Below are 15,925 nucleotides of genomic sequence, written 5' to 3'. Positions count from 1 at the left end.
TGGAGCACAGAGGGGCTGCTGAAATGGAGAGTCTCAAGACTGATACTGAAATGCCCTATCCTGAGGTAATAGTAGATGTGGGCAAAGTGATTTTTGGGGAAGAAAACAGGAAGAAGATGACCAACAGCTTTTTGAAAAGATCCGAGAATTCTAGAATTATCCGGGCTATATGTGCACTGTTAAATTCTGGAGGTGGTGTGATCAAAGCAGAGATTGATGATAAAACCTATAGTTACCAATGCCATGGGCTGGGACAGGATTTGGAAACTTCTTTTCAAAAGCTCCTTCCTTCAGGTTCACGGAAATACCTTGACTACATGCAGCAGGGGCACAATCTCCTCATTTTTGTGAAGTCATGGAGCCCAGATGTTTTCAGCCTTCCACTAAGGATTTGCAGCTTGCGCTCCAATTTATATCAGAGAGATGTGACTTCTGCTATCAACTTGAGTGCTAGCAGTGCCCTGGAGCTTCTCAGAGAGAAATGTTTTAGAGCCCAAAGAGGAAGACCAAGGGTGAAGAAGTTGCATCCTCAGCAGGTTCTCGATAGATACATTCAGGAGGAGGAAGATATGAGGATATTGGCCTCAGAGTTTTTTAAAAAGGACAGACTCATGTATAAGGAGAAACTCAACTTTACTGAGTCAACACATGTCGAATTTAAAAGGTTCACCACCAAAAAGGTCATACCTCGGATTAAAGAAATGCTGCCTCATTATGTTTCTGCATTTGCCAACACTCAAGGGGGATATGTCCTCATTGGGGTGGATGATAAGAGCAAAGAAGTGGTTGGATGTAAGTGGGAAAAAGTGAATCCTGATTTATTAAAAAAAGAAATCGAAAACTGCATTGAAAAATTGCCTACATTCCACTTCTGCTGTGAGAAGCCAAAGGTAAATTTCACTACAAAAATCCTGAATGTGTACCGAAAAGATGTCCTGGATGGTTATGTCTGTGTGATTCAAGTGGAGCCCTTCTGTTGCGTGGTGTTTGCAGAGGCCCCAGATTCCTGGATCATGAAAGACAATTCTGTCACACGGCTGACAGCTGAGCAGTGGGTGGTCATGATGCTGGATACTCAGTCAGGTAAAGGGAAGTGAAGTCATTGTCCCCATCAGCAGGGAGGAACCCCTTTCTCTGCCTTTTGTGGATATTTGATCGTATATTTTAGTTAAAAAAATAAAAATTTATATTTGCTTATAAGTGTTCTCCCATTACAGTGTTCCTTATCTAACATTTTTAGTTCCAAAGACTCAGAATATAAACCATTTGAGGTCAAGAAACGTTTGGATTCTATGGCCTAAACAACTTTTTTTTTTTTTTTTTAAGACTCTGTCACCCAGGCTGGAGAGCAGTGGTGTGATCTTGGCTCACTGCAACCTCCACCTCCCAGCTGCAAGTGATTCTCCTGCCTCAGCCTCCCAAGTAGCTGGGATTACAGGCACACGCCACCATGCTGGCTAATTTTTGTATTTTTAATAGAGATGGGGTTTCGCCATGTTGCCCAGGCTGGTCTTGAACTTCTAACCTCAAGTGATCCACTCACCTCAACCTCCCAAAGTGCTGGGATTACAGGTATGAGCTACCACTCCTGGCCAGCCTAAGCAACTTTTAAAGGAAAGTTACAGTATGCCATCAGCCATGAGTTAGGAAAGGTCTCCTTTTATTCTCTATAAACCTGTTGAAAAAATTGTGTAGGCTGATCATCCCAGTCAAAATTGGAATAACCTCATTTTAGAGATGATATTCTAGAGAAACACTGTTTAAAAATGACTCCGAGGCCAGGCGCAGTCCTAGCACTTTGGGGGGCCGAGGTGGGCAGATTGCTTGAGCCCAGGAGTTTGAGACCAGCCTGGCCAACACAGTGAAGCCCCATCTCTCCCCCAAATATAAAAATTAGCCAAGCGTGGTGGTGTACCGCTGTAGTCCCAGCTACATGGGAGGGTGAGGTGGGGGGAATTGCTGGAGCCTGGGAGGTAGAGGTTGCAGTCAGCCGAGATCACCCATTGCACTCCAGCCTAAGCAACAGAGCAAGACCCTGTCTGAAAAAAAAAAAAAAAATGACTCCACTATTCCACTAATTCTTTCAAGCAAAACATTGTTGACAAATTTGAACTGTTTCAGTAACATTAGGAGCTAATAACCTTAAGCCACTGGGCTTAGGGCACCACCAAGTGGGGGAAAATGATGCAAAAGAAGATGCGAACTAAGCCTATAGTCCTTTATGGATTATCTGCTTGCCTTCACGGCCAGTGTGTTCCAAATTTGATCAAGACTTGAGTGATTAGAGAATTTTACTGGGTCATTCTTTCTCTTGTTTTAAATTTGTTTAAGTTCACTTCTCTCCTCCTCTCCCCCAAAGATCCTGCCACTTTGGATTCCATCTAACCTTAGATGGGGACATAAATAACTGTAACAACTTTTTTTTTTCTTTCTTTCTTTCTTTCTTTTTTTTTTTTTTTTTTTTGAGACAGGGTCTTGCTCTGTCACCTAGACTGGAGTGCAGTGGCACAATCTTAGTTCACTGCAGCCTCTGCCTCCCAGGTTCAAGCAATTCTCCCACCTCAGCCTCCCGAGTAGCTGGGATTACAGGCGCACCACCATGCCCAGCTAATTTTTGTATTTTTAGTAGGGACAGGGGTTCATCATGTTGGCCAGGCTGGTCTTTTACTCCTGACCTCAGGTGATCCACCCACCTCAGCCTCCCAAAGTGCTGGGATTACAGGTGTGAGCCACCACACCTGGCCAACACCATTTTTCAAATACTGTGCTTCAATCCTTGCTGATCCCCACTAGATGCTTTTCTTCTTAGAGACAACCTGGAGTCAGAATATTATAATTGAAATGAACCTGAGGGATTATTACTTCACTCCTGCGTGAGAGAGAGGTGAAATGACTTGCCCAAGCCAAGTCACACAGTGACTTAGAATATGTATGATATGTCCCCTGCAGGAATCCCCAGACTTCCTTTCCTGACATATGTGAGCTGTCTGAGGCACAGTAAGTATGACGGCTCAGGCACCCATGCACATCACAGGTCTCCAGTAATAAGAGCCAAAAAAAGAGGCTTTTTTTTTTTTTTACTTTTTATTTTTTGTTTGAAACAATTTTCCATGTAATTGTCTAGCTCTTTCCAGCTTGGCCACAGACTACAACTCTTACTTGATTTCATCAGCTTCATCTGCACGAAAAAGTCCTGGATATCCCATAAAAGTCCATGAATTTAAGGAGGCTCTGCAACGACATTTGTTTCCAGGTATTCCCTCTTGATTTCAACTTAGGGGACTATTTGTTTTCTAAAATTGAGTTGGGAGGTATTAGTAGCAATGAGTTCAAGTGTTTCTCCTTAGAGAAGGTCAAATGAAGGACTTAGCAGACATAATGATCCTGAAATTTTACACACACATATATATCTATATCTTATATATATATGTGATAGATAATATCTATATATCTATATATTTGACCCTTGTTTCCAGTCATCTGATTCCCACTGTTACTATTTCTGTGTGCTTTCCAACTTCTCATAACATATGGCTTTTGTTTTCCAAATTTGAGAGTGCAGGGAATTTCTCAGGTCTCAACCATCAAAAAACTGCCCCTGGCTTTCCAGTGGAGAAGGAACTATTGGGTTATCTGAACTTCTTCTGAAGCAGGGTTTCTCAACCTTAGCACTATTGTCATTTGAGTCAGATAACTCTTTGCTGGGGGAGGGAGAGTCCTGTGAATTGTAGAATACTTAGCAGCATTCTGGCTGGTGCCTACTACATACCAGTAGCTCCCCTCCAATTGTGACAATAAAAAATTCTCAGGCCGGACACGGTGGCTCATGCCTGTAATCCCAGCACTTTGGGAGGCCGAGGCGGGTGACCTCACCTGAGGTCAGGAGTTCAAGACCAACCTAGCCAACATGGTGAAACCTGTCTCTACTAAAAATACAAAAATTAGCCAGGTGTGGTGGTGTGTGACTGTAATCTCAGCTACTCTGGAGGCTGAGGCAGAAGAATCGCTGGAACCAGGGATGCAGAGGCTGCAGTGAGCCAAGATTACGCCACTGGACTCCAGTCTGGGTGACAGCGAGACTCCACCTAAAAAAATACATATATATATATATTCTCTAGACATTGCCAAATATCCTTGGGGATGGGGGAGAGTTGGGGAGTAAAACTGCTCCTGGTTAAGAATCACAATTCTAAAGGAAAGCTCTTATTTTCCCAAGTGCACCAGGTATCATTTTTTTTTCTGCAATGTTGCAGGAATACTTACCATATGCTTTTGTAAGTTTTGGTAACATCTATTCCTTGAATTTTCAGTGACACAGCAAGAGGTACAATTTAAACCAGAATCCCTCTGTAAGAAGCTGTTCTCAGATCATAAAGAACTGGAGGGATTAATGAAGACCCTGATACATCCTTGTTCTCGGGGGATTGTGATATTTTCTAGAAGCTGGGCTGGTGATGTTGGCTTCAGGAAAGAACAGAATGTCCTGTGTGATGCTCTCCTAATAGCAGTTAACAGCCCCATGGTACTCTATACAATCTTAATAGACCCCGATTGGCTTGGAGGACTTGAATATGCCCGAAACACAGCTCATCAGTTAAAGCAGAAATTGCAAGCTGTTGGTGGTTACACAGGGAAAGTGTGCATCAGTCCAAGGCTGATACGCCTGACCAGCACACAGAGTAGACCTGGTGAGATCCCGCTGCGCTACCCCAGGTCCTACAGGCTTGCTGATGAGGAGGAAATGGAAGACTTGCTGCAGGCTCTTGTGGTGGTCTGCCTGTGCTCCAGATCTCTTCTGAGTGACCAGCTGGGCTGTGAATTTTTCAACTTGCTCATAATGGAGCAGAGCCAGTTGCTTTCTGAGAGTCTTCAGGAGACGCGTGAATTATTCATCCACTGCTTTCCAGGAATCAGGAAGACAGCCCTAGCCATAAAGATCATGGAGAAAATTAAGGACTTGTTTCACTGCAAACCAAAAGAAATCCTCTATGTTTGTGAAAGTGACTCCCTAAAGGATTTTGTGACGTAAGAGTTTTACCAACTACACACACACACAAATGTATTTAGTCAGTCTTTTCAAGAGTGTCACAAAAGTAATTTGTGTTTTTAGTTTAAGTTTTTTGGTGCCTCAGCTGCATAAGTGCAAGAGCCCAAACTATATACACATTTCCAAATAATCACAGAATTGAGCTGTAAACAGGTAATTTAGAATGTTCAACCTTAAACATCTCATTATAAATAACCCACATGTGCATAACTTAAATTTATAGAACCAGAAACTTTCTTTTTTCACAATCCTTAGCCTTAAATTTAAGAGAAGTAGAAATGAACCCATTCTGCTTTAAGTATACTTTTTGTTTGATACGTAATGTCTTAAAGTCATAGGGTATTTCTGCTAATTAGACATTGTACCTAGCGAAACTTAAATTTAAATACAGCTTGATTTTGTTCATAAAATATTTTCATTTTTGACTTGTAAAATCAGTAATTTTAGAAAATAAACAAATTCACTTCTGATTTAAATCTCTAACTTTTAATTTAGTAAAATGAATTGGTCATTATGGAATTCAGCAAATGAGGGTGAAATCATTATGATTTTTGGTTTGGTTTTGTTATTCAATACATCTTTTTGAGCACTGTTGATATGGTATCTACTGTGCTACATTTAGTGTTAGAGGAGAAAACACATTGAAGACCTTGCCATAAAAAAACCATGTGTGTATTGTATAATAATAAAGGCATGCTCATTTTAATTAATTAATTAATTAATTTATTTATTTATTTTTGAGACGGAGTCTTGCTCTGTCGCCCAGGCTGGAGTGCAGTGGCATGATCTCAGCTCGCTACAACCTCTGCCTCCTGGGTTCAAGTGATTCTCCTGCCTCAGCCTCCTGAGTAGCTGGGATTACAAGTGTTCCTCACCATGCCTAGCTAATTTTTGTGTTTTTCATAGAGATGGGGTTTCACCATGTTGGCTAGGCTGGTCTTGAACTCCTGACCTCAAGTGTTCTGCCCACCTCCTTCTTGCAAAGTGCTGGGATTACAGGCGTGAGCCACTGTACCTGGTCTCATGCCCATTTTAACAGGCTAGAGGTTGGTTGGCAAATATTCCCCAGTGAAGGAGACCACTGGGCACACTGTTAAGAAGTCAGCAGGAGAAGTGAATCAAATGTGGGAGGGCCTTCTAGGAAAAGGGCATAACAAGTACAAAGACATGGAGACACTAGAGAACCGACTAGAGTCGTGCAGAGTGTGGGTGTATAGCAGGTGGTGATGTTGAAAAGGAGGCAGATGCCAGATTATGAGGGATCCTGTAGACTGTGCTGAGGACTACGTTCTTTATTAAGATTTATAGCTAAGTTTAAAAATACTCCAGTAAAAAGGCTAACTCAACAAATATCTATTAAACCCTTAATGTAAGAGGGATACAAAGATGGCTAAGAATCAGTGCTTTTATTTGAGTCCACACAGTCCAAACCAGAAGAGAAGAACATAGTTATGACTCAAGGCATAGGGAGTAAAGGCCCTAGAAACTGCATATGTAAAATCATGGAATGTGTAGGGATGAGTGATGTTACTTGGATCCAAATTAAAGGAGGCAAAAACCAACCAAATTTGTTAAGAAAAAATACATATATGCTAAAGCATACTATAAGGGAAAATTGAGCTAAGTAAATGAGGTAGCTCCAAAGAGGCATAGCCCCATAGATTTGGCACCCTACTTGATGTGTCATGGAACTCAGCATCCTCTTGATGTTTTTCTTACCCAAATCTAAAGAAGCTTTAGAGGAATTTGAACTAGTGCATGCTTTTTTGCACATAAAAGTTATGATATACATCTAGGTAACTGTTCTCCAGCTCTAAAGAGGATAGAAAGTAAAGAAATGGTAGTGGTAGTAAGAGGTATAACTTAACTTTGAGATTTCCTTTAGATGTAATGAACTTGTCTTCAGGATTGCCAGACAGTAGGAACAGACTGCTAATAGAAATAATACAATCTGTGACCTGGGTTCATTTCAGAAATTTCACATGCAGATTTAACTGGATAACCCCAAAGAGCAAGGTGTAAAATTATGCATTCGGTCTGTCAGGTAACTTGTAATTAGAACTGTTTTGTGGTATTCACACTACTGAATCAATGACTCAGTCTGCAGAAGAGAATCAGCCTCTGATTCCATTCCAGAGAGTAATGAATGCTGATGTTCTCTTTGGTGTTATGCCTCAAGCCTTGTTTTTTCCATCCTTACAGCCAACAAACCACCTGCAAAGCTGTGACCCGGAAAACTTTCATGCAAGGGGAGTTTCTAAAGATTAAACACATAGTGATGGATGAGACTGAGAATTTTTGCAGCAAATTTGGCAATTGGTACGTGAAGGCTAAGAACATCACCCATCCAAAGGCAAAGGGGGCTGGAAGTGAAAACCTTCACCATGGGGTTCTCTGGCTTTTTCTTGACCCTTTTCAAATCCATCATGCAGATGTCAGTGGCCTTCCCCCTCCATCTGCTCAGTTTCCTCGCAAAACAATCACCGGTGGGATCCACTGTGCTCTGGAAATAGCAAATGTTATGAAAGAAGAAATGAAGAGGATCAAAGAAAATCCTCCCTCCAACATATCTCCAGACACATTAGCATTGTTCAGGGAGACTGCCTATGAGGAAGCAATGTGTGCCCAGGCTCTGCCTGGAGTGTGTGAGACAAAGACTAATCTGACAACAGAGCAAATAGCTAACTATGTGGCAGGAAAATGTCACAGCCTGTTCCAGTGTGGCTATCTGCCCAAAGATATAGCAATTCTGTGCAGGAGAGGGGAGGACAGAGGACGCTATAAGCTTGCACTGCTAAAAGCAATGGAATTAATTGAGACCCACAGAGCATCAGAGGTTGTGTTGAGCCAGGCCACTGGTGTTTGCGGAAGCCACATTGTTTTAGACAGTATTCAGCAATTTTCAGGCCTGGAGAGGACTATCGTGTTTGGGCTTAGTCCAGAATGCGACCAGTCAGAGGAATTTCATAAGCTCTGCTTTGCTTCAAGAGCTATTAAACACCTCTACCTGCTTTATGAAAAGAGGGCAACCTTCTGAAAATTATTACAAATAATAGAGGAAGGCTGGAAGAGCAGAGTCCTTTCTCCTAGACAGGTGGCAGTGACTCCCTTTTAATATTACAAGTGAGGAAATCAAGGTACATCAGTATGGCCTGGAGCCACAGAAATGTCTCTTGGAGCTGAGCCTTCCACTCTATTTCAATGCCACTGGCCTTTTCGCAGTCTCCTTCACCTCCTACCTATGCAATTACAACAGACTAAATTAGTCCCCTGTCTCCGGCTTTCCCATTCAATCCAGCTATCATGCGTTAAACAGAGAAGTTCTCCTTAAATAGGGAACTGATTTTATGTAATACCTTGCTAACATATCTTCAGTGAGTCCCCACAGCCTTCAAACCTAACCAATTTTCAAGGATTTCATTAATATGCCCTGACTTGCTCTCCCAACCACATCCCTTGTTGTATCTCCATCTCCCAGTGTTTCTCATGCACCCCAGCCTAGGTGGCATAGTTTTTGGGTGGTAGTATGGTGCCCTCCAGGCTGGTTACTTTGACTGGATAGGTCTCAAAAGTAGCCAGTTGACTGGCACCTCATACTGGCTATGGGTCTCAAGCTTTCCAGGTCCAGAGCTCGATTGCCTTTTTGTACCAAGTCTAGATCAGTTTCTTGGGGATGCTTTATGCTAATCAAGCTCACAAAGGACCAATGCATAAATGAAAATGCTACTCTGTTAATTTATAGTGAGGACCATAGTCATAAGTGGGTCAAATGCTTTTGCTAATCAATGCCCTCAACAGTAATTTAGGAAGCTAAATTATATGAACATAGCCTTACAGTAAGGGAAGCTAGCAATTTGATTCAAATGTTAAAAGTCTTCAGGCCATATTAGACTATTGCAATATCTATTAGGTGGGTTCAAAAGTGCAAAAACTGCAGTTACTTTTGCACCAACTTAATATAAGATTGCAATATTTCTAAAATAAAGATATTTCTATCGCAAGCACTAGACAAATTAGTTTACAGGTTTACAAGCTAAAGCAAATTTAGAATGCTAAAGATGACTAATTTTTCATTATTCTCTGCCTTCAGATGAATTTTTTTCTCTGTCTTGGTTTCTAAAGTTTCCAGGTTCACCACCAACCCTCTCTGTACTGCCCCCAACATTTTTTGCTTACATTTATTCTCTACGTATGTGAATACACACATGTAGGCTAGAAACGCCTTATACTCTGCCACTGGCCTGGAAAGTAGTCTTCCTATAAGAGGCCTTTGCACATCTCTGATCTCTTCCATTATGACTTGGTGCTAATTTTTAAATCCAACTCTCAGAGTTTACCGGGACCCTGAGTGGCAACTTTACCACTGACACCACCCACACACATCCCTGACTCTTGGTCTGTGCCTGTGCCGTTTTCTCAGTCTTTAAACCCTTTTCTGTCCCCTCCACCTTTGAAATCCTTACTTGTCAATCACATCCTTGTTCAAATGCCTACTACCTCAATTAAACTTTTACTATCTCCTTAAGTGAAACTTTCCAATGTATATGATACATATGATAAATAAAATAAAAATTCCCTTTTTCTAGTCAGCTCCTCAAATGGCTGAGCCAATTCTGTGCTCTTCAAGTTACTCTTGCTTTTGCAAGGATTTTTACATTGCTTTGGAAATATTCCTATTTCCAAACTTTTTAACTTCTAGAAAAGTTTAGGATAACTTGATTGACTCTAGGGAGGCTTGAATCCAGGAGAACACGTGGAAATTTTGGTTATGATTTTAGATAAAGCCCCTCAGCCTCCCAAGAGGTGGAAGAGCAGGCAGGGTTTCGAGAAGCTCTCTTAGCTGCCTTTCTGAATTGCTTAGGCCCGTTAGAAGGGCTAATCTGCACCTAGGCACGGATTGAAAAGAAAAACCTCTCCCTTGCTTCCCACTGCTCTAATTACCTGGTGTTTCTTCCTCTTGACCTTTCCTTGGGGGCTTTAAGGTATTTTTGGGTAGGAGGAAATGAAGTTCAGCAATCGGTTTTGCAAAAGATGCCAGTGCATTGACATTCTGATGTAAGGAGATGTATGAATTCTATAAAAATAATTTAAAGAGTCAAAGTCAACAGGGTATGAAGGAGTATGAGTGGGACAGGGAATTGTTATATTTTAGTCATAAGCCTTAGTGCCATTTGACTTTTTAAAATATATGCATGCATCACATAATTTTTAATAACATAATTGATTTGTAAAGAATCGTTTCAAATATTGAATTTGAGAGTCTTTGTCAGTTCTTAGTCTAGTGAAACAACTCAATCAGGATGAAAGTAGAATAACTAACTCAGTGATTCTCAACCCTGGATGCTCATTACAATTTCCTAGGGAACGTAAAAAAAAAAAATCAGTGATCAGGCCAGACATCAGACTAATTGACCTTAGCAAGTCTGGATACAGGCTCGGGCATCGGTATTTATTAAATGTTGTCCAGGCAGGGTGCAGTGGCTCATGCTTGTAATACCAGAACTTTGAGAAGCTGAGGTCGGGGGGGAATCACTTGAGGCCAGGAGACCAGCCTGGGCAACATAACAAGACCCCATCTCTACAAAAATGTTTTTTAAAAACTTAGCTGGGCATGGTAGTGCATGCTTTTAGTCCTAGCTACTCCAGAGGCCAAGGTGGGAGGATCACTTGAGCCCAGGAGTTTGAGGCTACAGTGAGCTATGATTACTCCACTACACTCCAGCCTGGGTTAGAGAGCAAGACTCTATCTCTTAAAAAAAAGTCCAAATGATTCTAATATGTTACAAGGGTTGAGAACCATTGAACCCTTCTCCTAGTTTCTTATTTCTGTCCTCAAAAAATGTGTGCACATTTCTCTTCCTATTAAGACTGTGAGCTCCTTGAGAGTAAGAGGATGAGTAGAACAACTAGTACAGTGCCTCACACACGGCAGGTGCTCAGTAAATATTTGCTGAACTGTACTTGTAGCTTTTAGAAAACTAGAATTTACAATGATTCTATTCAATAGTATGAATTTCTAATGTTAGAGATTTCAAAGAAGTCAGTGTGGAGAATAATCTTTAATGCTGTGATAATGAAGAATAAGGGAACAATAAAGGCAACTCAATTGTTTTTAGGCAACAGGTCAAATTAAGGATCTATGATGATAGTTCGTTAGATTCAAATGTAAGATTAGGAACTGGTGGGGACTAAGAATAATTGACTAACTGGGTTGTACTTAGAATACTCAATGTTTTCTACAAAGTCTTAATATGGATGGATAAAGCAATTAACTAAATGAAATAACTAAGATAAAAGAGAAGCTTTAGAAGCTATGAGAAGTTTCTAAAACTTACTCTTAAAAAGGGTAATATAATATTATTATGGAAATGGAGAAAAGCAAAAGTTCTTAAATCAGGCTGGGTGCAGTGGCTCACGCTGGTAATCCTAGCACTTTGGGAGGCTGAGGCAGGTGGATCACCTGAGGTCAGGAGTTCAAGACCAGCCTGACCAACATGGAGAAACCCTGTCTTCACTAAAAATACAAAATTAGCTGGGCATGGTGGCGCATGCCTGTAATCCCAGCTACTCCGGAGGCTGAGGCAGGAGATTGCTTGAACCTGGGAGGCGGAGGTTGCGGTGAGCTGAGATCGCACCACTGCACTTCAGCCTGGGCAACAAAGGGTGAAACTCTGTCTCAAAAAAAAAAAAAAGTTCTTAAATCATCTTATTATCTGGGCGTAACTTTTTTTTTTCATTTTTGCTTATTTATTTCTATTCTTTGTTGATATGGAAAAATATTTTCACATAGTTATGATCAAGTGCTTTATATCCTATATGTGTGCTTTTTCCATTTAATTGTTGTGTGAGATATTGCTATAAACTACATTATTGTTCCCAATATTTCATACCTGTCTATATCTATACCCTTTGTAGTTACTAATGTTAGAGGTAGAGATATTTTCCAGCCCTATAATATGGCCTTGGTCATGTGACTTGGAATGTTAGTAGTTGTGATGTGCACTGAGGCTGCACCTGGACTTTCAGCATTGGGTTTACTCTCTCAGGTTTCTGCTATTTCCATACAAAGAATGTACCCTGGGTGGTGCTCCAGCCACTGAGATATGTGAATCCAACTCCAACTCAACTCATGGCCTGGAGCCAAGTTCCACCAGTCCTAACTAGCTCCACCAAAATCCAGCTGATCTGAAAGTGCATGAATGAGAAATAAAAGCTTATTATTTAATGACTGAGATTTCAAGGTTGTTTGTTTTGTAGCTGTAGCCGACTAATGCAGGCATTTTCTTATGTTGTAGCAGTCTTCAATATAATTATTTTTAATGGGGGCACCATATCCTAGCTAGATCGTATGAAATTTCAATGATCATTCCCTTGTTATTTGTGTCACTAGCAATTTTACACCAATTAAAATTAAGCCAGGCACATACTCAGGCATACAACCTTTTCTTTTTCTGGTATAGTTATAAATCCCTGGAGATGGGTTTACTGGATGAAAAGGCGACCTGGATGAAAGAATCACCTTATTCAGATTAGTTCTGATGCGAAGTGAATAGAAAACCCCAGTCACTGCATCTGATAACGTATACATTTTGCTGCATTAACTAAGAGAACAAAATGCTGACGTCAGGTTCTGATGACAAAAAAGGCAATGATATCTTGGAAACAGGCGACTCTAAAAGGGCTGCAAGGGAGCACAGAGAGTGAAACTAAGGCTCACCACCCTAACCCAGAGCTGCAGAGGAAGCACTTAACTTGGAGAACTATGGGTGGAAACATGAATTATATAACTTCGACACTGTATTAAAAAAAAATCTGTGGTCACTTAAAACTGACATAGGGTACAAAGAGAAAAGAAAAGATGCCTCTGACCATGACCAGAACCTTTTAATATTTTTTTAATTAAAAAAATTTTTTGAGACAGGGTCTCATTCTTTTTGCTCACATTGGGGTGCAGTAGCGCAACCACAGCTCACTGCAGCCTCCACTTCCCAGGATCAGGCGATCCTCCCACCTCAGCTTCTGAGTAGCTGGGACTACAGGTGTGCGCCACCACGCCTGGATAATTTTGGCACTTTTTGTAGAGACAGGATTTTGCCATCTTGCCCAGGCTGGTCTCAAACTTCTGAGCTCAAGCAATCCTCTTGCGTCAGCCTCCCAAAGTGCTGGGATTACAGGCGTGAGCCACTGCGCCCAGCCTAAACAGGACTTTTTAAAAGGAGAAACTCTGACATGGAGAAACTCATTTGAGAAAAGAGGAGAAACTGCAGAGGTCAACTCGATATTCTATGAAGCTGACTTGCCTCCGTTTCCCCAAGGTTTTGGGCAAGCTGAACATAAAATTATTTTCAAGAAGCTTCAATCTGAAATAAATACAAAGTTTATAATAACTGCATGCTACTATTTATTGAAATCTTACTATAATCAGCTACAATTTGCTAAATGCTTTGCATACATTCTCACAACAACTCTATGAAATAGCTACACATTATCTCTACTTCGTAAATGATACAGCTGAAGCACAGAGAATTTCACTTTCTCAAAGTCACATATCAAGTAAGTGGCCAAGCTTGTTAAATGTGACATTTAAATAGAATCCTTATTCTCATAATCCAAACTCTGAGAAGTTATAAATACTCTGAAAATACTCTCCAGTGTATGCTGGAATATTCAGAGTGAACAAGAATACTTATGTTTTCCATCAGGGTCCTCTGTCAAGCTCTCGTCTCTGGAAAGTGTTAGCCTTTATTGTAAGCACACAGCTGACTAGCCTATTCTGTTTCCTACAGTTAATATCTGCAGTCATCACAGAGCCTCTTGATCATTCTTGAAAAATCGGAATTTCTTGATCTGCAAAGCTCAGTATCAGACTCTGCTCATATTCCTGATCCATCCAAGGTCAGGCCCTCCTGACAGGAACTGCCAGATCCCCTCCAAGGCTGCTGCATCTTACCTTCTCCCATTGCAACCTTGCAGCCATTTCCTGGTGATGTAGAATTACGACGTCCCCACCTTCCTTCCCTTAAAATCCCTGACAAATATAGGTACAACGTCAGAGCAGATATTGCTGATTATCAAAGGAAATAGGCATTTAGAAAGTTTCAGGGACAGTGTTTTCTCTCTGAATCTACCTCATTCACAAAGGGAAGGAGGGCCCTTAGCTGCCCCATTCAATATCTTCAGTTAACAGAAGGCAAACATGATTTTGAAAGAAACGGGATCAGTTTTCACTTTTGTTCCTCCTTTCATTCTCAATTTAACATAGGTGTGAATAGTGAGAAATTAAGACATAGCCACTGTGTATTTTCTCCTGTTATTGTTTACTACTTCAGAGTTCTCTTGGACCAATTGCAGATAAAGTCCCTCATCCCTGCTTTAATCAGGGAAGGCTGTCTTTGCCCAGTTGTACAGCTTGAAAGAGGCGTGTGGTAGAGGGGAAGACAATGAAGGAAGCAGGTGCTTCCTTCCTAGCCAGCCACATATGACAAACCCCACCAACCAAAGGCTAATACATCAAAATACCTTTACAGTCCCATTGATGTCTCCTCTGACACATACATTTACAACAAACATATATTAAGTGCTTAGTATGTGCTAGACATGGTGCAAATTGTTTTACAAATATATCTTTTAAACCCCCAGCCAGTCTTTGAATTATGTATAGCAGAAAGGTAGGATAAGGCAGTGTAAGTGTTAAGAGCTTGAGTCCAGGGGTCAGGTCAACTCTGGCCTGGAATTCCAATTCTATTCTTAATTGGCTGGATGACCTTGAGCAAGTTACTTTACCTGTTTAAGATTCAGTTTTCTAATCTATAAAACAGAGATAAAATTCATACCTATGTCTTAAGGTAAAGATGAAGATTGAAAGCTAATACTACATTTAGGCTGACCATGGTGGCTGACACCTGTAATCCCAGCATTTTGCGAAGCCGAGGCAGGTGGATCACTTCAGCCCAAGAGTTTGAGACTAGCCTGGGTAACATGGTGAAACCCCATCTCCACAAAACAAACAAATGAACAACTCCCCAAAATTTGTCAGGCATGGTGATGCGTGCCAGTAGTCTCAGCTACTTTGGGGGCTGAGGTGGGAGTTGGGAGGACCACTTGATCAACCAGGAGGTTGAGGTTTACAGAAAGCCGCTACACTGTAGCCTGGGGGACAGAGCATGATACTGTCTGAAAAAGTAAAAATAATAAATAAATATGACATTGGCTGGGCACGGTGGCTCATGCCTGAAATTCCAGCACTTTGAGAGGCTGAGGCGAGAAGATGACTTGAGGTCGAGAGTTCAAGACCAGCCTGGCCATCATGGTGAAACTCTGAGTCTACTAAAAATACAAAACAATTAGCTGGGTGTGGTGGCACACACCTGTAATCCCAGCTACTTGGGAGGCTGAGGCAGAAGAATCACTTGAGCCCGGGAGGCAGAGGTTGCAGTGAGCCAAGATCATGCTACTGCATTCCAGCCTGGATGACAGAGTGAGACTCCGTCTCAAAAAATAAACAAACAAACAAATAAATAAGACATTTAAATAAAGCATAGTATGTGGAAAGCTCTCAATAAATTTTAGATCTTAATAGTTCCAATTTACAGCTGAGAAGACTCTGACTTAAAAGATAAATACTTAGGGCCAGTTTCGATGGCTCACACCTGTGATCCCAGCACCTTAGGAGGCCAAAGCTGGAGGATTGGTTGAGGCCAGGAGTTTGAGACCAGCCTGGGCAATATAGAGAGACCCTATCTCTATAAAAATTTTGTTTAAATTAGCAGGGTGTGGTGGCACGCTCCTGTAGTCCAGCTACTTGGGAGACTGAGGTGGAAGGATTGTCTAAGTCCAAGAGTTCAAGGTTACAGTGAGCTATGATCATACTACTGCACT

The 15,925-nt window shown here is 41.2% G+C and overlaps 1 protein-coding gene across 1 annotated transcript; it reads left to right on the top strand.

Annotated features, from left to right (window-relative positions):
• Positions 1-8,198, top strand: SLFN14 (schlafen family member 14). Its single transcript, XM_025363266.1, has 4 exons — positions 1-1,083; positions 3,125-3,253; positions 4,311-5,025; positions 7,250-8,198. Exons 1-4 carry the CDS (start codon positions 24-26, stop codon positions 8,082-8,084), a joined length of 2,739 nt encoding a protein of 912 aa, XP_025219051.1. The 5' UTR covers positions 1-23; the 3' UTR covers positions 8,085-8,198.
• The last annotated feature ends 7,727 nt before the right edge of the window (positions 8,199-15,925 follow it).

Source organism: Theropithecus gelada, chromosome 16, assembly GCF_003255815.1.
Source record: "Theropithecus gelada isolate Dixy chromosome 16, Tgel_1.0, whole genome shotgun sequence".
In the NCBI taxonomy this organism is placed as follows: domain Eukaryota; kingdom Metazoa; phylum Chordata; class Mammalia; order Primates; family Cercopithecidae; genus Theropithecus; species Theropithecus gelada.
The sequence above is the reverse complement of the archived record's forward strand: the minus strand, read 5'-3'. Positions and strand labels throughout refer to the sequence as shown.

Bases quoted from the DNA above. Each gene is read 5' to 3' on its own strand.
- SLFN14 (XM_025363266.1), top strand. From the start codon at position 24: ATGGAGAGTCTCAAGACTGATACTGAAATGCCCTATCCTGAGGTAATA. The intron at 1,084-3,124 runs GTAAAGGGAAGT...GTAATTGTCTAG, and splicing joins GATGCTGGATACTCAGTCAG to CTCTTTCCAGCTTGGCCACA. The intron at 3,254-4,310 runs GTATTCCCTCTT...TTGAATTTTCAG, and splicing joins GCAACGACATTTGTTTCCAG to TGACACAGCAAGAGGTACAA.